This window comes from Fundulus heteroclitus, chromosome 15 (genome assembly GCF_011125445.2).
Source record: "Fundulus heteroclitus isolate FHET01 chromosome 15, MU-UCD_Fhet_4.1, whole genome shotgun sequence".
Lineage (NCBI taxonomy): Eukaryota > Metazoa > Chordata > Actinopteri > Cyprinodontiformes > Fundulidae > Fundulus > Fundulus heteroclitus.
This window is the reverse complement of record NC_046375.1, coordinates 13503879-13526985: the sequence shown is the minus strand read 5'-3', so window position 1 is coordinate 13526985 and position 23107 is coordinate 13503879. Positions and strand designations below refer to the sequence as shown.

Here is a 23107-nt window from a genome sequence, read left to right as displayed (position 1 = left end):
AAAAAAAAAAGAAGTTAATTATACATGGGTTTTTTCTTATGCAGTGTAAATCCAGCCAGTGGGCTTAAAACATATTTAATCTGTTCAAATAAAGACATTAAAGGGGGGCACTCTCTTACGGGGTACACGGATATATTGCAAGAACTGTGTTCTGTCCTTAAAATGGCATTTAGCATAAGAATTACACATTTCTATGTGCCGGTGCAAGCACACACCCTTATATTTGGATATACGCTGTCTATGACATGAGTGTTCACACACACTGAGAGGCTGCAGGTTGTGAGAGTACCCCCACCCGACAAATAAAAACCAACACAGTCAAGGCCAGCTCTCAACAGAAGAATGTTCAAATTAAACATATACATACATATATATATATATATATATATATATAATAAATGCTCCCCATCGGTAATGAATAGAAAAATCCCTGCTTCTCAGTTACTTTTGCAGTTTGCATCCCACCTGTCCCAACATTTCAGAGTCTAAGTCCTGTGATGTTTCTGCAGCAGGGGAGCAGGAAGTCTCTGTGGGACACCTCAAGTAGCTGAACGTGGCCTCCTTTCGATCTATGAAATCAGTCTGTACAAAATGGCCCCTTATTTTTTATTTTTTTATCTATTTTGGGATCAAGCACCCGGCTCTGACGGAGTCTAAAAGCTGCACGTTTCAGTTTGTGCATAGATTCTGATGTAGAAAAGCAGCACAGAAGAGATCCTATCAAACAAATGCGAGAGCCTCAAACACCTGGAGGGAGGCTCTTCACCAGCTTCGTCTACGCAAACCGACCTGATTTGGTCAAATCTTATCTGCGTTTGCTTTCTGCTCCCTCTCATATTGCAATCTAACAGAATAAGAAGGGAAAAAAAAAAAAAAAAGAACTAGCATCTGAACGTGTAGTGTGGTGCATGGCTCTGTGGGGACATCCTGATTTAATTCAAGCCTGTCTGGGTGGTGGTGGATGAAGGTGCGGAGGAATGTGCAGGTCAGTTTGACCCAGAGGGAAACCGAAGCCGAAGAGGGGGAAAAACGAGCGAGCGGGATCAACCCTTTTAGATGTTGAGCTTGGTGACCGGCCGCTCCCTGCTGGAGTCCGTGTTCAGGACGTTGATGCGCTTGCGGTTGCGCTTCATCTTGGACAGGTCCTTGTCGAAGACCTCGCCCGACCGCAGCGCAGACACCAGGTCGTCAAACTCGCCGCCGTCGTCCTCTCCGTTTGCTTTTGCTTTCCGGGCCTTGCGCTCCTTCTCCCTCTGTTCTTTCAACTGTTTGACGCACAGAAACATATTCTGTATTTACAGACTGAAAACTCTGCAACCTATCATTAACCTAAATAGCTTAGCTTAGCCTGAAAACTAGAAACAGTGCTCACTGGGGGAAGAATGGCTGATTTACCCAAACAAATGCAGATTCAGTTCAAACAAGCATCCTTAAGGTCCAATCTACCCAGATGTGTTACAGCGAGCCAGAGTTTGGAAGAAGACCCACAGGATAATAGGTTTGGATATTTAAAATGTTCTCAGGAACCAGTAAGGCTCAAGCATATTAGAAACTGGGAACCGCTGAAAAACCTGTCACGGTCCACACGAGACACGTTTTACATTGTGGTGAAGGAACCAATCGAGAGAGAGGATCGTGGATTAAAATGAGATGAGGTATGTTTAGAGCCGTCAAGGTGAGGCTTTTAAAACTAAAAACTTTCTGATTCTACATTATTTAAACTATTAAGAGAGTGCTGAAAACCTTTTTCTCTGTTGTTTATGGTTTTGCTTTATTTTCTCTATTCTTTTTCTTCCCTTGAAATAGTTTTGTGCCGTTTTTCCGTTATCGAGATGGAAACACAATATTGCATTTGTCTGTCCTGCAGTAGTCTGTATGACAGCAGCTTTTAAAAAATGGGATTGCACAGTGATGATAGCATCATGCTGTGGGGATGTTTGGCTGCTAGACCCACAGGTGCATGCACAAAGTGGGTAGAATAGTAAAAAAAAAAAAGAGGACTACCTCAGTATTATTTAACCAGCACAAACAAAATGTTAGTGGAGATATTGGTTTATAACTGAGCCTGTATGTACTGTTTGACCTTCCAAGGATGTGCACCTTTTTCTGCTAAAAAATCATTTCAGTTGTATCTTATTTGATCTTTTCACCCTGAAAAAAATATCAAAACAATAATTACAATACCACAATTTAGTATGACATTCATGGCCATGATATTCACTTCAGCGGGGACATATACAGTCTTCAAAAATGCCCTTAAATCAAATATTAGCAGTAAATAAAATCACACACCTGAGCTTCCATTTTGGCCCTGCGCTCCTCCTCCTCCTTGCGTTTTCTGATGTTCTCGTTTTCCTGCTGGGCCTCGGTGAACGACTGCAGGAACTGGTCGAAGATGCCGAAGAACTCGTCCGGCTGCATCTTGCCGGCGTCCTCCCCAAAGTGCTTCACTGCCCTGAGGAACTGCAGGACCAAAGGAAAGAGGAGCACAGAGAGGGGCATCCGGGGATTAGATTTACTGCGGCGCTCGGCAGAACCACGTCTTCCTCCGTCTTTTACCGTTTTACAGGAGACTCGTTAAGGCTTCGGCCTCTTTGAAATCAGAGCAGGGCGGCAGCGGTGGGAGCTTTGAAGCCCGCGTTGGCTCAGATATGACCGGCTACTGATTAGAGCAGAGGTCGGGGGCCGGAGCCAGAACCCAAATTAAGGCAACGTGTTTGTTGGGTGTTGGGACCAGAGAGTTAGAAAGGAGACGCAAGATCCTACTGAGAATACCTTTAAACATGAGACGTTTACAGCTGTAGGGTAGATCAAAGATGCCAGTAGTCAGTTGATTATTTTCTTTCATCTTTATGAAATAATGACATTCTCTGCAGCAAATGCGTCGTGATTTCTTTACATATCCATTATTACGCCTGAGTTCCTTTAAATCAAGATTAAAAAAAAATTTGTTTAGGATTGCCTTCAACTGTTAGTTAACTGAATCACCACTTTTTTGTTCGATTTTCTATCTACATTTTATTCCTACTTGCTTTTATTCTGTTTTAATTTGCTATATTTTAATCATGTAAAGCACTTTGCATTGTCCCTGTACTGAATTGTGCTATATAAATAAATTTGCCTTGCCTTGCGTTTTAAAAGTACTTTTATCGACAAAACTGAACCATAAATCCAACAGTATGACGTCGTAACCTCATAAAAAGGGGAACATGTTCCGGCTTTAAGCCGTAATACTTTAATCCCCTCCACTACCCAATAAACTACATGTTTCTTCCAGTTATTTTATGCTGGTGCTTTACTTTAAGAAAAGCATCCATGAAATATCATTACACGTGGTGTAATCGCCCCACGTGACGCGATTCCTAAACTCCTGCTCCTGTTTCTCGGACCAATAAAAGCGCGAGAGGTCCTGCGGCGGGAAGCTGAAGCTCTTCCCCACTGCCGCTGGCTTTCCTACAGCGGCGACTGGTGACGGGTAGAAACAGCTGTGCCCAGAGGAAAGATGTCGGCTCGTGCACATGCGGTTCTTCTGCCGACCAACGACAGTTTTCTGTCCGAGTGACTCACCAGTTCTTTGGCTTCGGCCAGAGAGTCCTCCACGTCAGAGAAGCTGAAACTGGCCACGGCGATGAACTGGCTCACCACAGACACAAACTTGTCACCCAGCTCCTGCGGGCGTTTCTTCTGAAAGTCCAGCTCCTGCAGGTGGAAAAAATAAGTCAATTTAAGCAACACTGCAAAAGACGGGGAATGTGTAGTAGAAACGACATAAACGTTGCAGGAAGTTGAATGTTTGACTCACACTCTCGACACTTTTTAAGCCACTGCGCAGGTTGCCAATATCTTTTTCCAGCTCTGTCATGCTGCATTGAAAAGAGAGAAAGTGGATCATTGTCTGCAAAATGGAGGGATCATCTTTAATACAGCAGCTGATGGTTTACTAGCAGATGGCAAAAATGGGAGGTTTTCCCAACTCTGTCCTCAATAGAAAAAAAGAAAAACTCAAAAGTGAAGCATTGGCTTGGATATTCTAACGAACGGGACATACCCAGAGATTTAAACGTTTAAAAAAAAAGCTCAAACTGCTTTACTTATGTAGATGGTGTTATTTAAGCTCCCATTCTGACATGCACTGTAACCTTGTCGCCAAAATACTTTAAATTAGCATTAGCAGTAAAACACAGCAACAGTGAATGGAAGCAGCTGAAAGTCTTGATTTTCTGTGTTTTAGTTGTGATGGTTTAACTGCACTACAGTAAGGTAGCGTTGAAAAGATGACTCAAAATGCAGCTCAGACTGTTAGTTTGTCTAAAAATAGTGGAAAAATAAAATTAATGATCTGAGTAGAGTGGCTGTGGGACAGGCGCCACGTTTGGTGGATGTCTTACCCACCTCTGCCTCTGCTTGTTTCCTGTCTGAATACTGGGAATTAATGCCACTAGTGCCAATGCATCCTTATTCATATCTAACCTTTTAGACATGAAAAAAATTGCACAGTAGGCCCAACGTTTTATGAATAACCTGAATATTATCACTGAGTAATACAAACTAATAACCAAGAGGTAAAACAAAAGTAAAATAATATTTCACATACTTGACTTTAGCTGCCTCTGAGACACTCTGCAGGTCATCCTGGAACTTCAGGACTTTGGGATATTTCTTCTCTAGGATGGTGATCAGATAGTGCAGCAGAGTGATGTTTCTATATCAAAGAGAAACAAGTAAAGCGTTAGCTGTTCCTTATAATACTTTCATTTTTTGCAGAGTCATGGCTGAAAAACTTACTTGTCAATACTGGATTTGGTATCGGCGATCTTGTTGAGTGAAGACACCTTAAAGCCATACGCATTGCCCCTCTGCCCCTTGTTCATGTAGTTTCCAAAAGCGAGCACCACCTCCAACAGCTGCTTTAGGTTTTTACTGTGTAATATCTCCTTAGATGCCTTGGTAAGAGCTAAAACAAAGAAAAGGAAAAACTTGCTTACAAATCACAGGAGTTTGGCTTAATAGAGTTTTAGCAACTTTTATTGGCGAGTCGACCCTGGTAAAAATAGGCAAAAAGCCTAAAAATAGATGCCATTTTTATTGTAGTTTCATCTTCTCACAGTAAAAAATAATTCCAACTTTATTTTAACTTCATTTATTCCCCCTTGCTGTTAACACTTTATACAATCCCATTTGTAAATAGGACAGTTTCATCTTCTTTAACATCTTATATGGTTGAATCTTCCAGAGAGAGGGATGTTTGACCGTTCCACCTTGCACAATCTGTCCAGAATAGATAGTTCTGACTCATGGGTCCTCCCTTATGTCCTAGTTTTCTCAGCTCAGCCCACAGGTTTTATGTAGGATTTAGGTCTTGTGGACTGAGATGACCATTGAAAAAGATTGATTTTGTTTCTGGAGAACAATTTCCATGATGATTTGGCCACATTATATGGATCCTAATCCAGAAAAAAACCCTACCACCACCCGTTTTCATGGAAAATTTAGCATCTGATTATGCAATTTTTTCAGAGAGCACTCAGTATTGCACCTTGTAAACAAGTAAACGTCTCCGTGTTAATTTTGACTTTCCTGACTCTCTGCATTAACCACAAGCAGCAAAAATGGCCTGTAGATAAAGATGTTTGTAAACGAGGACTATTTAAAACATGAAATGTAACTGCTTTTATTAATCAGAATATTATTATTCCAGAGAGAATAGCTTGTTGAGTTGGACATCAATCCTTGTTGAACATAAAGTGCAACCAACAAACAGAAGTCTATGTAATAAACAGTTTAACCCGTATTTAATGCTGTGGTGAGATTTCAAAAAGGTGAAAAAAATATGGTTATATAAACTCTAAAACAAAAAATAAAATTAAATTATCTCACTGCTGCAACTCTCTTTCCTTCCATGTGGAGGCAAACCCACTTTAAATATATTACCAACACCTAAAGGACGCGTCTTATCCATTAATTGTTAGGTAGCCAAAAATGTTTGTTTTTTTTAGTTGAATGCAGCATTAGTTTCATTTTATTGAAGCAAACAGTTCTAATTAAAGTTCTAACGGTGTTTAGAAAACTACATGTTTATGTAAGACAAAGTAAAATATTTTTGTTCTTAATTCACTCCCAACCAACCTGTTACCAACCCATATAGCTGGCGTCCAGTGGTGGGCACAGTCCTGCTAATCTGCAGACCGCTAATTGCGGCGCTAACTTTTCGTCCAGCAGGTTAGCATTCTCGTTAAATTTGGAAACTGTTAGCGGACCAGTTAGCTTCAAATATATTGGGTTTCAATAAATGTAAGTCCGCTAACAACATTCACAAGTCAACAACATTCACAAGCCAACAACGTGAAGGCACATTGCTATCGGTTAGCAGTTAGCATTAGCTTCCGCTAGTTTCCTTCTTTATTCAGTGGTTTAGTGGTAGGGAAAGTAGGGCAAGGCAAGTTTATTTCTATAGCACTTTTCAGTAACAAGACAATTGAAAGTACTGTGGTGAAGCTAATATTTTTGGTAGATGGAACACGAGTATGCGAAGCTAACTTCTTGGTTAGCTGTGCCCACCACTGCTGGTGTCAAACAGTTGTAATGGAGACTCAGCGAATGTTCTCTTGTTTTTTCCCCTTTCGATGAGAGGCAAAAAGAAACGTTTTCTGTGTTTGATCAAATTTATACCTTGGGGAGACCAAGCATCAAGGGTTACCAGTTAACATCTAATTCACTTAAAAAAGTAAACTAATAAAATAACTAGCAATTATGTTCAAATCTATTGTTTCTCAAATAAATAAATGTAGTCAAATTAAAGTTATTTTTAATGTTTCATTTTCATGAATTCATTTTGAGGCACACCGTTATCAGGGATGCCAGTTTAGCTGGGTAGGGTTAGATCATATTCCAAGACAGCGCCTACCTTCAATCTTAGGTTTGATCTCAGCTATCCTCTCTGCAAACTTCTTCTTGAAGTATAAAGACTGAAGCCTCTGCTGGTAGTGGTTTATTCTGAAAAGAAGATGAAGAGCAGGCAAAATTAAATATGAAAATGGAAATAGATTTATTCAAAAGCCACAAAACAGACCCTTTATAAAACAATCACTGGTCTTCTCGCTTATTGATAGAAAGTTTGTGGCAATGGAAAGTGTTTTTGGCAGGATTCATAAGAGCAATAAACTGCAAAATCTGACGTTTATGACAACCACAGTGACGAATGTATGTAGGTTTACAGTAATTACTGCAAAAAAATAAATAAAACACTTTTTTTCTCAAAGATTACACTTTAACAATGCCAGTTAACCATTTATCAGCATCTCATTGTAAAAAAAAAAAAATTCTGCACCGACTAACCTAACAAAACTTTGTTTACAAACCTGGAATAAAAATACTCTTATTACATTGTTGTTTCTATTTATCCACCCACCAAATTTAGAAGTTGTGATTCACAGTCAGCTATTGTTCGCTGCTAAGTAGAAAGCCATGTGTCATTGCATTTATCTGCTCTCACTGAAACAAAGACTATTGTTTGAGCTACACCAACCCTGAAGCTCTCAGCTCTGAAGTTAGAGGATCCTGCTTGCAGAAAAAAAAAATTTAATTACCTGCTCATCTCATAGAGGAAGCGGTCAGGTTTGGCCATTCGATCCAGCTCGTGCTTGTGCTCCTCCAGGAGATCTACGTCGCTCTTTTCAGGAACAAACTTCAGCAGCTGATCGGGCAAAGAGGATCGTTACAAATCTAGCATTAATGCAGCAGAACTGTACAACACTGCGTCCTCCATTAGTGTTTCCATGCTCGTACCTGCTCCAGCATGTCCTTGGGAAGGTCCTCGTGCTCGTCCATGGTGAGAATGGCTCTTTTGATCTCCTCATTTGAGAGCTTCAGTCTGCAGGACACAACAAATGAGTCGGTACAAAACAAACGTGTTCGTGTTTCAGCTTCCCACGACTCTTTTAAGCGAACTCACCGTGAGAGAAGAATGTTGCAGTTTTGAGCACGACGGCCATCAATGACCGACAGCTCCTTGACTTTCTTTGACCCCAAGGTGTCATCTTCTGCTTCTTTCTGTGAAGAGTTATCATTAAAGCTAAATTAAGCTATTTTAACAGGTGACACGATGTAAGTCACAGAAACAAAACAGTGACTAAGCCCCCCCTCACACCAGGCTAAGACTCCCACCACAAGATTAAAAGAGAATAAGACAAGTCAGCCTTAATGTGGATGGTATTTGCAGGTTCTTGGGGAGGTCTTCAGTGGTGCATCAAGAATGCAGTGCACTCCTCATTACACTGGATTGTAATTGAGAGTTCCCAGACTGTTTTAGCCTGCACAAGACCTTCGTTGTTGTTCACTCTCATGTTGGCAGCATATCCTGGTCTGTGTGAAGGGCCTGGTAGCAGCAGTGGTTGCTTATTCATGATATGTGGTCCTTGGGGTCTGATACGGCTTGGAAAACAGAAACTGTGAGGCAGAACTGGAAACTGAAACTGCAGCTACTACGCGTGGAGGGTCCTGTCCCTGCCTTGCCTGGATTAGAATAAGATGCAAACTTCCAAATTGCAATTTTGGTTGGAGGGAGACCCAGGAAAGATGTAAGCTCTTCAGGCTGCAGTGAAAAGACAAAACGTCCCAAGGTGCTCTCAAAGGGACGTCCTGGCATCATATTTAGAGATGAGGATGAACGGAGAGGTAAAAATGTAGGAAGCAGCTCATAGGGTTTATTATTTAATTTTACAACAGTTGCAGCACTCCACAAAGCATAAAAAAACATCAGGTTGGAGAACAATGGTGACAAGCTCAGACTGATCACTACAAAAATTGTAGATGATCTGACTGCACTATCGAATATGAGTCTAAAATTGTGTGCAAAAGTATAATTATTGTCAAAAATGGCCACCTTAGCGGTATGTTGCTTCTGTACAAAGAATAAAAAAACTCACACGTCCTCTCGTGCTGCTGATTCCTCCTCCACAAAAAGGCTGAAACTGAAGGTGGAGGTGCAGAAACCTCTTATATTTAGAACAGAAATACCCTTTTTTGTCCCACAGTGGAAACATTCAGGTGTGGTAGTGGCAAAGGGAACACAAAAGGAAGCATACAAATAAAACAAAGAGTTGAATTTGTTGGGAGCAGAGATGGTTATAATGTTTTAGCTGCTGGGAGGAAGGATCTGCGATCGTGAGGCTTTGTGCACCAAGGATGCAGCAGTCTGTCAGGAGAGAAGCTCTCCAGCTCTGCTTCATGCCAGAGTCCTTCTGCCTCTCACCACCTACACTGGGTCGAGGGGCTATCCTAGGACAGAGCTGGCCTTCCTGATGAGCTTATCTAACCTTCCTCTCAGCTATAGATAGGCTGCTGCTCCGACAAACTACATCACAGAAGAGGGGCTAACACGATTTGCAGGGAATTTCCAGATTGTAAGTAAATGTCCAAGTGCAGAGGCGATAGCTGTGGGTCTGAAGACAGCAGCAGGGAAATAAAACACTGACCAGGACTAAGAGTGCAGCAGGATCATGCTTGCCTTCACACGAAAATTAGGTTTTCTATATTTGCTGCTAGCCAGTGACTTTTGATGACTGGGCAGTTTTAAGCCAGTGAGAAGGAAGCCTAAGGCATCCTAAAAGAGGGACTAAAACGTTACAAAGACTAGTAGACACACAGCGACTTCATAACATACAGAAAAACACCGACACGACACATAGACAACAAATATCTTAAAGACTGTACATAACAGACAGGAAGCCCACATTTTACCAAAGCCTCATTAACACCCAAATGAGACTGTAAGCTGACAGTAGTGTAAAATCAACTCACCTGTTTGCTGTTATTGATCATTAAGAAGTCCTAAAATGCAGCAGGAAGCAGGGAAGATGGAAGCATTGGTTAGAATGAGTAAAGCCGTTACGTGATCGCAGCCCATTAGAACAGACGGCGAATGAATCACAGAGCTCATTCAGACTACAAATCAATAGTGAAGAGAGCAGCAGTGAGACGAGACGAGTGCTTCAATTAATCAATGTGTGCTCATCGTCACATGCTGTGCACATTAGCGCCTGTCGACCTTCTCCATGTTGGGTCGCTATGAAGTTGGATCAGGTTGAGAATTTTAGTCTCTTCGATGCAACTCAGCCCATGCTCTTACATTTTACATGCCGTTGGAAAAAATGTGCGTATTAAACATGCTTGAGTTTATTTTAGCAAAGGTTGTTCTGCCTGAACTGGAACAAAGCTACAAAATCTTGAAATATGAGAGGAAATGTTTTTTATAAGCATAATAAAAGCATAGAATTAAACAAAAGGGAACTAAACCCAGAGGGAAGCTGATTGTCAAAAGTTCACTCTTGCGTTTTCAAACAGCAAAAAAAAGGGAAAAAGAGACTAAACCAGAAATAATCTATTCAAATGTAAAAACCACTGAACACTTGCTACTTGTGTAACCAATAAGTGAAAATCATATTTCCACAGTACACTGCAAAAGTAGTTTTAACCTTTGAAGTTGTGTTGCATCTCAGACCTAGATGTATTTTACGGGAATTTTCTATGATAGACAATCTAAGACTTTGGTTAAAGCTGATGTGAGAGTAGATAAAACCAAATACAGGAGAGTACTGAAAGAAAAGCTCTTAAAGGGCTGCGCAAAGACTTTCCTCCAATCGCCAAGTCTAAATAAATATCAAATTCAAAGAAAATTTCTAACAGACATTTTTTTGAGGTGCAAGAAAATTGCTCTTTGCAGACTCTCTCCAGCTTGAGCTATTTTGAACAAAAGGTGGACAAAACATTTAGTCCCTAGCTGTGAAAAGCTGGGAGAGACTCTGCATGGCGTTAACTTAGGTTGGCTGTACACAAATATGTGGCGCACTTTGTCAGATTTTATTACTGTTAAATAAAAAAAAAAGTAAAAATCATAATTTTTCTTTCCACTGCACAATACTACACTATTTGTGTTGCGGTGTCACATAAAATCCCAATAAAATACATTTAAGTGAATGGTCCTCACATTATGAAAAGTGAAAAAGTTCAAGCTAAATCAACAGGAAGCAGATTATGAATTTAAGTTATGCACATACAGTCACACATGCACCAAACGATCATTGCAAATAGATTCAGTCGTGTGGAACTGCTAAACAGTCTCGTCTATGGTAAGAGTCACAAATAGCAAAACGTGAAAAAAAAAAAATAAAAAACCTGAATACCAGATGATTTCCTGTTTCTGTCTAATTAAAGATGAACCTGAAGCTCACCTGCTGTCTCTGATAGGCCGAGAAGGTCTTTTCTATGTCTTTCAGATCCAGGATTTTAAAAACTCTGCCGTCGTCCACGTCCATCCAAACGGTTCCCTCCAGCTTATTCTGTGCAGGGGACAAGCAGACCTCTTTACTCCGAGACATTTTAGCAAAACACCTCGGCATTAAAACCGCTTTACTGTTCCCACCTCGGCCAACTTGGACCAGTTGAAGGACTTGAGGGCATTGGATGGCTGAGGAATGTTCTTCTTCTTCAAAGAGGGTCCCAGGGGGGCTCCTGGTGGTGGAGGGATGCCCCCAACGGGTGCGCGTCCAGGGGGAGGCGGAGGGCCGCCGGGGGGAGGGGGAGGCGGAGGAGGCATGGCACCACCAGGAGGTGGGGGAGGGGGAGGAGGGCACATGCCTGCGAATGCTGGCATCGGCGGAGGAGGCAGAGGGCAGCCGGGGGGTCCGGGGGGCAGAGGAGGACCTCCAGGAACGACAGCTGCTGCCTGTCTCTGCAGGGAGGGAGCCAACGCAGAGGAGGGTTAAAATCTGCTCAAGTGTCTCATGTTGCACACCGACGGATCAGATTCGGTCTGCCGTGAAAACTACAGAAAATGCACGACCTTATCCTATTCAAGTTAAAATGATTCATTTTATGTGTTAAAATGTAAGATTATTTTGTTGCGTTTTTTATAGGAAACATACGGTGTTGAGCTCATGCAGCCGCGCCGTGAGTTCGGCCACTTGCTGTTTGACGTTCTTGTGTTCGTTGCTCTCCTTTTCCAGCTTCTCTTTCATCTTGTTGAGCGTCTGCATCATCTCCTCTTTCTCCTGCGTCTTTGCGTCACATTCGCGCTCCTTCTTCTCAAACCGTTGCTGCAGCTCGTGGTGCTCTGAGGTGGATCAATGACTTTAATATCAAGCTTATTCAATCGTGGATTTATGGATTATTTTACACACCTTTCCTCATCTTCTCCGCCTGCTCTTTCCACTGTTTGACCTCGTTTTCATTAACCAGCCTGAAAATGACAGTCGATAATTAATCACAGCCTGGGGACGAACTTAAAAAGAGAAACAATTTGGAGCCAACGTTGTAAACTTTGTGACTTTCAGCCTGTCAGCGAACACAACACTCTTGTACATTCCTCACTCCCACAGTCATGTAATTTCTTCCATGTCCTCGTTTATTTATCCGTGAGCTGAAGGGCGAGCAGAGCACTTACATCTTGACCACATTCTTTACGTTAAAGTTCTCCAGCGGCGCAATATCTGGGTCGTGGCCTTTATCGTTCTGCAGGACCATCTGCTGGACGATCCGGTCCAACAGCAGCCAGTACTGTACCGTGTTTCCACTTCTCTTGTCTGGAAATTAAGACAGAAAACACAGAAGTTGGCGGTCAGCGTCCTGAATTACTTCTTCACTCTTGGCTTGTATTTATTTCAGAGCATTACATTATAAAGGAGCATTAGGATATTGGCAACTGCACAAGGTCCCGACACAGTTTTCACTTTTATAGAATCCTTTTCCCAACGTTCACATTTTTAAAGTCAAAAAGCAAAACCTTGCCATTAATTTGTGGCAAATTTCTAGTTTTGAATAGGGTGTTTGATACAACTACAGACAGTTAACCTGACTCTAGCTAGCTGAATTTCGTTCCGCTTAGCTCTGCCTAGCTTCACTCACATCCATCTGGGACATCTCCCATAGAGAGTGATTTCTTCAACAAATTTTATTGTCCAGCCAATCAGGACGCAGGGCTGGAGTTTCATAGATGTGACGTAGTGGAGAAGCGACCGTGAGACTGTTTTGATTTAGACAGCAATGGTGGCTCACATTGAGGAAGCAAGCGTTAACATTGATGCTGCTATTTCTTCCGTGTTGTCCAATCTACCTAATATTGTTTCATTAAAAGAACATCAGAGAACGCCTCTGAAGGCTTTTGTTGGTGGAAACGATGTTTTCACCCTTCTACCGACCAGATTTGGCAAGTTTTGTTTTCCGGGGCGCGCACGAGGTGGAGCGGTTAGCAGAAACCATGTTAGGAGGCCTTTAGTCCTCAACGCTGTCGGCCCGGGATCAACTCTGACCTGCAGCACTTTGCCGCCTGTCTTCCCCGCTCTTCCTGTCAGCTCACTGTCAATAAAGCGCGTGCCACTAGAGCCGCGCACACATAAAAAAAAAATAAAGTTTTATTTTTTCCTGCTTCGCTCTCATCAGCGTCACGGGTTAGCTTCGATGTGAGTGGTTGAAATAGCACGTCGATAAAGATGACAGACAAGTGGTTTATCCAATCATATGCAAGGATTTTTGATAAGGACCAGCCTTCAATAAAGGCAATTCCTATGGATCAGTCCCAGATGGATGAGTGGAGCTAGGCGGAGCGAAAGTCATCTGGCTAGGGTCAGGTTAACGGACAGTAAGAAAATGGGATAAATGGACAGATATTCAAATATAAGTACTATAAATACTCAGATCCTGGAAAATGCCAGAATCAAGCCTGCATAGGAGGCCTGGTAGCGGTTTTCCTTACACCGCTGATCTCTTAGAAAAACAAAGTTAACTCATTATAAAAGAAAACATGTTAGATAAAGATAACTTGTTAGTTTATACTTGCAAACACGTGACGTGACAACTGGGAACCCCTTTTTACAAAAACCCTTTGACAAGGTAAATATCCGGGCAAAAGGAGTCTAGTGTTCGGCCGGGCTGGGAATGTGCTTATTCAATTTTGTGGACCGTCTAATCTGGACAAAGTCAACACTCCTATCTTTTTTGGCACCAAACTGAAGCGCACAGGCACTGTATGCTGCGTGGGAGTAATAACGCTTCCTATGGACCGCTATTTGCAGCCTCATGACACCTTGAAAAAATATGCCAGAAATACGCATCATCTACATGCAATCCTAGTTTTTAAAGGAGAGACTTACGTGGCATTAGGAGACAGTGATGCAGCACAGACATAAAGTGCGGGTATGCATCGGTGAGGTTCATCTTCTTGCGGATGAGATCGAAAACTTGTGTGGCACTTTTCGTGTCTATATGCACCTAAAAGACAATAAATAAATAAATAAATAAGATATTCAAATTTAAAACATTTGACTCCCGATTTGTCGGAAGGGGGGGGGGGGGTGAACCACATCGCTGCCCTTCCTTACCGACTCGAAGCGTTTCGACAAAGCCAGCTCATCTTCGTTCCGCAGCATCTCAAAGTAGTCTAAATGCCTGGGAGGGTAATGGAAAAACAGTTTCATTAAACTAAAAAGGCTGCAGATGTGTTGCATTCATGAACTTCTCCTGCATGGTATGCGTTTTCTAGTAAGGTTACCAGGAAGGCCTGTTGCAGCTTAAACTGAGATAAGGGTGATGGATTTTGATTAAGGATTTAAATTTCCAAATTTCCTGGAAAAGTTTGCTATCTAAAGCGAAAATATTCAATTAATTCCCTTTAATTCCAAACTATATTGCTAATATATTTTTATGAAAACTGTTTATTTTAAAGGGAGAGGCCCCCATCTTACCTGTCTAATGTGGAGTTTTCATGTGACCGCAGCTTATCGATCACGGGTTGAATTCCCAGCATGAGAAATTCATATCGGAGGTGGATACGAAATTCCAGACTAGTCTGTTTGGAAAAAGAAAATACATTTTAAATATTATTAGATTAGATTAGATTAGATTCAACTTTATTGTCATTACACATGTACAGGTACAAGGCAACGAAGTGCAGTTTAGGTCTAACCAGAAGTGCAATAGCAGCAAGTGCAGGATAAAGAATGGTTCCATAAGTACAGGACATGGGTTGTTACTGAATAAATATAGAGATGAATACTATTATGAGATGTTTAAGAGTGATGCTCCAGTATAAAAAGTGATTTCAGAACGTACCTCTCCGGCTCCTTGACTCAGCACGGCGTTAATGAAGGACATGATGGCCGTTTTCAGGTTGACCTCGTCTCTGTAGCGCCCCGTGCTGCGGTCCAGCTCGTTTATAAGCGTCTGAGGAGCGACAGGCCATAACCAGCATTTAGTGTCTTCAGAAAACATCGCTTCACTGAGCTGTAAAAGTGTAAAATGACCCACCTGGAAGCGCGTTCTCTCGCAGGCGAAGCGCTGGTAGTGCAGCATGGCCTCCAGGATCTTTCTGTGTCCACCGGGCACCAGGCAAACGGCGCCCATTATTTCCAGCACTGCCACCTTCGTCTTAATGTTCTCTGTGGCCAGGCTCTGAGCGATGATGTTGATGCTCTCGGAGTGCGCGAGGACGTGGGCGCGGCCCTGCGAGTTGTTCATCAGCGCCTTGATGCAGCCGATCAGCGACGTGTGGATCTGCGACTCGGTGGTGTCGTAGTCCATGCTCTTCAGGAAGTTCAGGATGCACGTCAGGCCGTCCAGGTCGATGAAACGGGTCACAAACCTGGAAGAAAAAAAAGAAGAAGAGGGTAACTCTATCCCAGTTTTGCCAAGAACACAAAGGTGAGCAGCTGCCTTGATATAACGCTTTAATTGGAGAGTGAAAAATCTTTCATGCAGTGACCTTCATGGTTTTTCATTTTTTAAAAAGGACTAAAAAAGGACAGAGAGGGGGAGAGGAGTTGAAATGAAACACAATATAATTATAGGTCACACTATAGAAAAAAAAACAAGAGTTTGTCTGACAGTATAAAGTATAAATCAAGTATTCCCACCTCATAGGCTGCGTCCTCAGAGCTGTCTTCAGGCTCTCTATGGTTTTGTTTCTTTCTTCCTCGTCTTCCTTTTCCAGAGCAAGAAGAGTCTTTCTCTGTTCAGCGACACATTAAACCGCATCAATTTTCAGGGTCCCGCTTATATTTCGACATTTGCCACAGAAATAAAGAACTATCCTAATCACCTACAGGATGCCTGTGAAAATATAGCAACATTTCTAATTAATGGCTCCCTGGCAAAGATGTGTACAAAGGCCTTAAAATAAATTCTTGTCATGGTGAAAATCTTTGCTACTCTGACAGCAGAGACAAGCAGGTTTAGGTGAGAAGGTCCTTTCCTACAGGCGTTTTCTTACTTGAATTGCATGTTCTCCTGTCTTTCTCATTTTGAAGCAGGCATGAGAGAAACAGGAAGTTATATGATAAAGTCATTAGAAGGTTCCTAGCTACTCTGATCAACCTACATAAAAATAAATAAACAAAAACAGCTTCAGCTACATTTATGTTATGGGATTAATAAAATAAGTAAAGGGGGCAAATAAATGGGGACACTTTTTTTCCCCCCTTGACTCAATGTTCGTCCATTAACAGGTTAGGTTTCTCTTAATTTTGTGGCGTTATGTTTCTGAAATGAAGGTTTATTTTATTTTATTCACTTTATTGTTCAAATATCTCGACCAGAGGTGTAAGGTAGCATGGAGGGCGCTCTAGTTAAATCAGATGAAACAGACAGTCGCTTATGCATTATTACTTACAGCTGCCATTGCATTGAGCTGATCAATATAATATTCGGGCCAACTAGTTGCACCTTTGTTTTCTTCTTGTTCCTAGAAAAACAAACAAAGAGAGAAAAACAAGTTTTTTGAAAAACATAAGATTGATCTGTGACTGACAGAACCTGTTTCAAAAAAAAAAAAAAAAAAAAAAAAAACGACCCCAATAATATAAGGTGGGGAACAAGGAGGACATATTTGAGGTAATAATAACTGAAATGGGGTCAGGTTTTTGAGCTGTGACTTCAAAATGCAGCAGAAAGTCACGTTGTCGTCTGGTTGGTGTGACACGTTTGATCAAATGAACATCAAAGACCGACTTCAAAGTAGAACTGGAGCTTCTTCCTCTTTTCTCCTACTCTCCATCACTTGTCAAATCAATAAGCTGCAAAGAGACACCAGAAAGAAAGAAAGAAAGAAAGAAAAAAAGAAAAACGCCATGCGGCGCTCAGGGAGCAGACAGAAATAGCTAAAAACAGAAGACCTCCTAAGTAGGACGGCACAGATATTCAACCCATTTTATCTTCCAGTGCTTCAGTAGGTGCCAAAAAAGATAGCACAGCTGCTTGAGAAAATCTAGAGATTAACAAATGATTGTTAAAACCGTGGATTAGGGACACGGCCCGACTTGTAGTGAGATTAATCTCCTCGTGGGGATGTTTGTTTTAACAAGTGCATAAAAACATCATTTTTCCGTGAGGAGGATTCGCCAAAACCCCTCAGAGGAGTCGACTTCTCTCTCCTGAACTTGGCTCGTGCATAAAAGGGCTTGTGACTCCCAGCTTAACTCTTGCTCCATTAGGCACAAGCGAACTGTGACCGTCGGAAACTAATTGAGCGTCGAGTTATTAAGCGGATGGCGGCGGCTTGGCCCGGGCGGCTGTGCACCGTGCGGCGGCAGTAAGACCCGATCCTGCTGGGTCCACTCGGCATCCAGCGCCAGCTTCACCAGGCGGGAGCTGGAAGAAGTCCAGCATATTAGAGGAGCAGGCACAGAGGTGGGGGGGCACTTTCCTTTCACTGTTGATCTTCTAACTCGGATGTCAGCAGCCTGCTTTATAACTGAGGGGGATTTATTTTCTCCACGTTCAGGAAAATAAAGATCAAAAGGTGCTTGGGAGAGAGCAGGAATGAGTTTCTGTTTTTGGTAGGACGGCGTGCTTGAAAGAGAAGTTGCAGTTTAATCTTCTCTGGGGTTCAGATGAAAGTTGAAACCCGAGAGCAAAGTCTCCTCTAGCAACCGGATCAGCGAATCTTCCTCTTGGCGGAGGATGTAGCCTTGAGGAGCGCTGACAAAAAAAAAAAAAAAAAAAAAGGCAGAGAGAAGATTGATTCCTGACAGAATGATTTCATCGGTTCAGCTGTCTGGCCAAAGCAAACAAAGCTCTGACAGAGTTATCGCGCCTGCATCCAGATGGGCTTCTAAAAGCCCAAAAATAAAAGGCACCTTCATCACTGGTGGGCTTTTAGCGCACCCCCCCGATGGCGACACCGCTTTCCTCCTTATCGCTGATGCTCCCCTCACCCACAGCTCCCATTAAAGAGCTGCACCTGTGGAAGTGAGCCTTCCTGTTTGGCTTGGACAGCTGAGTACTTCCTTTGGCTTCCCCCCCCCCCCCCTCCCCTGCTAACACACCCTTCCCCTCTGAGCTCTGATGGTTCAGCTTGTATCTGTCTGGGCAAGAGCCAGAGCTTGGTGCAGAGTCAGCAATACTCGTGCATTTGTCTTTGCTCCCTGCCCCCGTTGTGCAGGTCGATGCGCACACTTAAGGGTTTCATCCATCCAAATCCTCCCCCCACTGTACCGGCAAGTCAATCCTTCACGAAGAATGAAGTCTGTTTTTAAAAATAGCTTTTATACCCCTCAAACTTTTTACCTGCTGTCATGCTAAAAAGCACAAACTTTAATGTGTTTTATTGGGATTTGCACCCAACAGAAGTAGTGCATGATTTTGACCGTTTTTACAGATAAAAGACCTGAAAAATTAACTATACTCAGAGTTCTCCAATATACAACTCGTTTTAACCAAATGGCTTCAGAAGTCATATAATTACTAAATAAGAGTCCTTTTTGTGTAACTTAAGCTCAGTGTGAATCCGGCTGTTCTGTGAAGGCCTCACAGGTTTGTTAGAGAACATTAGAGAACAAAAAAGCATCATGAAGACCAAGGAGCCCAGCAGACGGCTCAGGGATGAAGCTGAGGAGAAGTCTGAAGCAGAGTTAGGTTAGAAAACAAACTTCCAAGCTTTGAACATCTCACAGAGGACCGTTCAACCCATCAGTCGTCCACCTAAATTTAAAGGTTGGGTAAGAAGAGCAATAATCTCAGAAACAAGGAGGTCCATTGTCTCTCTGGAGGAGCTGCAGAGATCCACAGCTCAGATTCAGTTGGCAGACCACAAATGTAGATCTAATGGAAGAGTTAAGGCAGGAAGAAAGCCATACCAAGTCCCACTTAAAGTTCACCACAAGCCATGTTGTGGACGCAGCTAATGTGGAAGAAGGTCCTCTCATTTATGGGCATCTAAAAAAAAAAAAATGCTGTGTACAGCCACCCTGAACATCTCACACCCACTGTCAGACATGATGGAGGTGGCATCATGCTAATAAAATATATTAAAGCTTAATGTGAACATGGCAAAATGTGAAAAAGTTCAGTGGGTGTCACTACTTATGTGAGACACTCTACTAGTAAAGGATTAGCAGCCCATGATCTATTTATCACCTGACTGAGGAGTTAATGTTGTTAAGGACCAGCTGTAGTAAAAGTGAACGTTCAGCCAAATAGACAGACATAAATATAAAGGATAATTATGACCTAACGTCTTAAGGTTGTTATCATTTGAGAGTTACCATGGAGATTATCTATCAACATGAAAACACACGACCTGGCAACTCACTTCAGAAGAATCCCTTTAAGTTTTGTAGTTGTGAGACGAATCTGTTTCAGGATTAACTGAACCCACTTTGGCTTTGATCCAACTTGATAAAAACAAGGAAAGCACAGCGTCTCCATCTTTAAAGGATGGTGACGGAGGACTTTTAATGCACACACCGATCCATCATTCAGACTAAATCCCCATCCTCTTAACCCGGTCCAGGAAAAGATTATTACATGTGCATGCCCAGCCGGCCAACCAGTCGGGACAGGATATCCTACACGCTCATACCTCATGCTGCATAAATGTGAGGGCTACATTCAGCGGGAGCGTCACTTCCACTGAGCTACAGGAGAACGGGCGTCTGCTTTTTCCAGCACGCTGAGGGCAACATTCATCTACGGAGGAAGCAGGAATGACTAAAGCGCCCTTTTATCAAGAAGAAAGAGCTTAATGAAACACGACTCGGGTACAGAGCAGTGGGGAATGTTGTGGCTACGTGAAAAGGTTGAGGGGACAGGTGTCTTTTCTGCCAGGATAACATCAGAGCATCAAGGTCTTCAACTTCCCAGTCTGGTTGTAGCCAAAATAAGAATAAAACCTTACAGTGCAAGTATGTTGTCGACCAACAGAATGAGCCAAATTAGGCCAATTATGTGGCTTTTCATTTATAATGAAGTGATGAGCAAAGAGACAGTGATCTAACACGGAGGAGAAAAGTTATCAGTAACAATCTTTCGCTATAGATAATCTATTAGACATGCTTAGATGTTTTGTTTTCAATAGTAAATCAACAGATTAATGCTTTTTTTAATCTCTTCAGTACACTAAATGTTTGATTAGTGCTAGTTGACATCTGCATCTACTACATGTATCCTACATTTATCCTGCATTTACAGCATGGCAGCCATAAAAACAAGCACTCACAAACAACATCCACACAGGAACATCCTCAGAATTATGCTCAATTACTCTGATAATGAACTAAGAAGACCGCATTTATAGTATAAGGGATACACAATTGTATGGATTATCCTAAAAAATGACCACGGTGAGAATTAATAATCTTGTGATAATAATGACGAACTGTGATGGAGGATGCTTGGAGGCCCCAAACCTGATAGATTGATTGAGTTGGTTACCTTACACTACAAAAAGAGAACTAAAAATAAGGGAAATTTTCTTGAAATGTATGTATTTGTCCTTGATTTGAGCAGGTAAATAAGATGATCTGCCAATGGAATGAGTAATTTGACCCCTAAAATAAGATAATTAGATAAATTACACTTGAAATAAGATGACCGAGATGAGTTGTTCCTATTTTAGGTGCAAAAGTCTTATTCCATTGGCAGATAATCTTATTTACCTGCTCAAATCAAGGAAAAAACACACTGGTTTTAAGAAAATCTTGCTTATTTTTAGGTCAGTTTTTGCAGTGTAACGGTTTGTATGATTCAGACGCAGTGTTTACGTTTAAATTATTACTGAATGCAATTATTGTGTATTGTTTAGCAGTGCAGTTAAGCAACTGGATGCACCTTTAGACGTTTTATTTTTACACTAATAATTTTTTTTTGTGGAGATAATAGCTCGAGTCCCTGTTGCCCATCCCTCTGCCATATCTGCATAATAGATACTAACAGCAACATCTAACCTGTACAAAAATAATATTCCCATAGATTTATGTCTATGGGAATATTATTTATATGGGAATGTTTCTGTGACAACAAACGAGGGAATTTTCCACAAAGCTAAGTTGTTAGTGGCAAAAGCTTTATAGATAACTACTATAAAATTTAATGATTTAAACCTAATCAAACCACATATTTATGTGAAATCGGCACAAAGAGAACTTGATAGTTTATAGTTTGATTTAGGAGGATTTAGGTTTACCACAAGCAAAACTTTTCTCGGTTTCCCCTATTAGAAGATTTCAACCGTTTAACAGTTTGAAGACTCTTATCTAATTACATAGCTTTACAAAAGGTCATATTTATTTTCCACACTATGTGACAATTTGGACTCTGCTGTCTTTACTCAGAACAATCATGTTCTGACATAAAAAGAAAGCGGTTTGGCATCATCTTAATAAAATATACTGTAGCTTTGATAAAGATCCCAATATTTGCACAAGCTTAATCACAAAACCAGTGATGTGGAGCTAGACATCTTCAGAAGCAAAAGTTTGGGCAACCTACATATATTTAGACCAATGGAAATGGATTTAAAACAGCGCTGTGTAGGAAAAAAAGTGACCAGACAAAGGTTTGACACACAGTCAAAATTTGCCTTCTGGCCTTTCGACCGTTACATAAAAGCTAAAAATCAATGAAAATCTTTCGGCCGAATAACAGCAACACATTTCACATCAAAGAAGAATGGTTATTAATCATTTGGTTTTGTCAGGAAAGTCTTCTGTGAGACAGAAATATGTAGTTAAACGCTGTTTTGCAGTAAGTCCAAACCTTTGCAAACTATAAATAAAATAACCAGGAGAATAAGGCCAGAAATAATCCGTCTTTAGGTATAACTCAGAAGATAAGGCTCAAGATGAGAGTGTAAAAGCAGATAGATATGCGCCGTAAACATGATTTCTATGCATGGTTCCTGTTAAGCTTTTTTCAGAATCAACTTTCCAGAGTGCTCAGTTTCTTTATGTTTGTACAATACAGAATATTTTCACAATGAACTTATGGCAGATATTTCTATACTAACCAAGTTTTAAATTAAGGCACCTTGAAAAACACTGTAAGGAAGGAAAGCAGAATGGGAGATAGGACACAAGGAAGGGTGCTGGGAACGTAGAAAGACAGATAAGACGGAGGGAGGGAAGGACCCTACATTTAGAAAATGGTATAGGGGTTAAAGTCTGGAAATACTAATAGATTTTTTATTCTCTTTTATTCTCTCTACACTTATCCAGATTGTGTCCAGACCAGGTAGCAACCCTGTGAAAGCTGTCAGGTGTTGGATCTTTTTACCTTCTTCTTGCTGCAGTAGATTTGCCATTTCTTCTCCGCAGGCAGGGCGAACATGGCTTCCCTGTGTTTCTCTGTGAGGTCAAGCTCATCCTGCAAAGAGAGAGAAAAAAAAACAAAAAACAAAAACTTAAAATTTCCTCATCAACAGCAGCACGGAGACACTAATGATCTGCTATTGATTACTGAGCCTCACTGTGCCGGAGTTTAGCAACATCCACATAAATCAATTTAGTTTTCCTGCAAAACAAAAACGTTTGCCAAGAGCGGCTCAAACGGATCTGATTTAGGCTGCGGGTCGGTTCGCCTCGCCTGGTGTGTGTGTGTCACTGTAAATTCAGTCCCATTGTGAAGTCAGCCGGGTCTCTACCAGGCTTCAGACATGTGAATAATGGGGTAAAAAGATAAGGCGTGGTCCCGCGCATTCGGCATGTGGTAACAAACATCTGGAAACAACATGTGTCACAATGTATGACGTCCACAGAGGCACGTACGAGGAAAAAAAAAAAAAAAAAAAGAGGGTGCTAACGGGAAGTGATCGGACTGAATACCAGAGCCATTGGGGGGGAAACTG

The 23107-nt window shown here is 41.6% G+C and overlaps 1 protein-coding gene across 4 annotated transcripts in view; it reads right to left on the bottom strand.

Annotated features, from left to right (window-relative positions):
* Positions 1 to 599: 599 nt before the first annotated feature.
* Positions 600 to 23107, bottom strand: part of LOC105929517 (disheveled-associated activator of morphogenesis 1) — a 63386-nt gene continuing 40878 nt past the window's right edge. For 2 of the 4 annotated variants that reach the window (XM_036147450.1, XM_036147451.1), the window contains exons 3-26: positions 22537 to 22626; positions 16658 to 16729; positions 15903 to 15997; positions 15298 to 15631; positions 15103 to 15213; positions 14736 to 14839; positions 14373 to 14439; positions 14145 to 14262; positions 12440 to 12578; positions 12177 to 12235; positions 11922 to 12109; positions 11420 to 11728; positions 11229 to 11336; positions 9799 to 9828; positions 7952 to 8049; positions 7786 to 7870; positions 7587 to 7693; positions 6905 to 6993; positions 4786 to 4954; positions 4595 to 4702; positions 3803 to 3863; positions 3568 to 3699; positions 2293 to 2463; positions 1053 to 1265 (exon numbers count right to left, since the gene is read on the bottom strand). In XM_036147450.1, the coding sequence (XP_036003343.1) occupies positions 1053 to 1265; positions 2293 to 2463; positions 3568 to 3699; positions 3803 to 3863; positions 4595 to 4702; positions 4786 to 4954; positions 6905 to 6993; positions 7587 to 7693; positions 7786 to 7870; positions 7952 to 8049; positions 9799 to 9828; positions 11229 to 11336; positions 11420 to 11728; positions 11922 to 12109; positions 12177 to 12235; positions 12440 to 12578; positions 14145 to 14262; positions 14373 to 14439; positions 14736 to 14839; positions 15103 to 15213; positions 15298 to 15631; positions 15903 to 15997; positions 16658 to 16729; positions 22537 to 22626 (3057 nt within the window). Of the gene's footprint in view, positions 1266 to 2292; positions 2464 to 3567; positions 3700 to 3802; positions 3864 to 4594; positions 4703 to 4785; positions 4955 to 6904; positions 6994 to 7586; positions 7694 to 7785; positions 7871 to 7951; positions 8050 to 9798; positions 9829 to 11228; positions 11337 to 11419; positions 11729 to 11921; positions 12110 to 12176; positions 12236 to 12439; positions 12579 to 14144; positions 14263 to 14372; positions 14440 to 14735; positions 14840 to 15102; positions 15214 to 15297; positions 15632 to 15902; positions 15998 to 16657; positions 16730 to 22536; positions 22627 to 23107 lie in introns of all 4 variants that reach the window. The other 2 variants (XM_036147449.1, XM_036147452.1) reach the window with 2 other exon arrangements.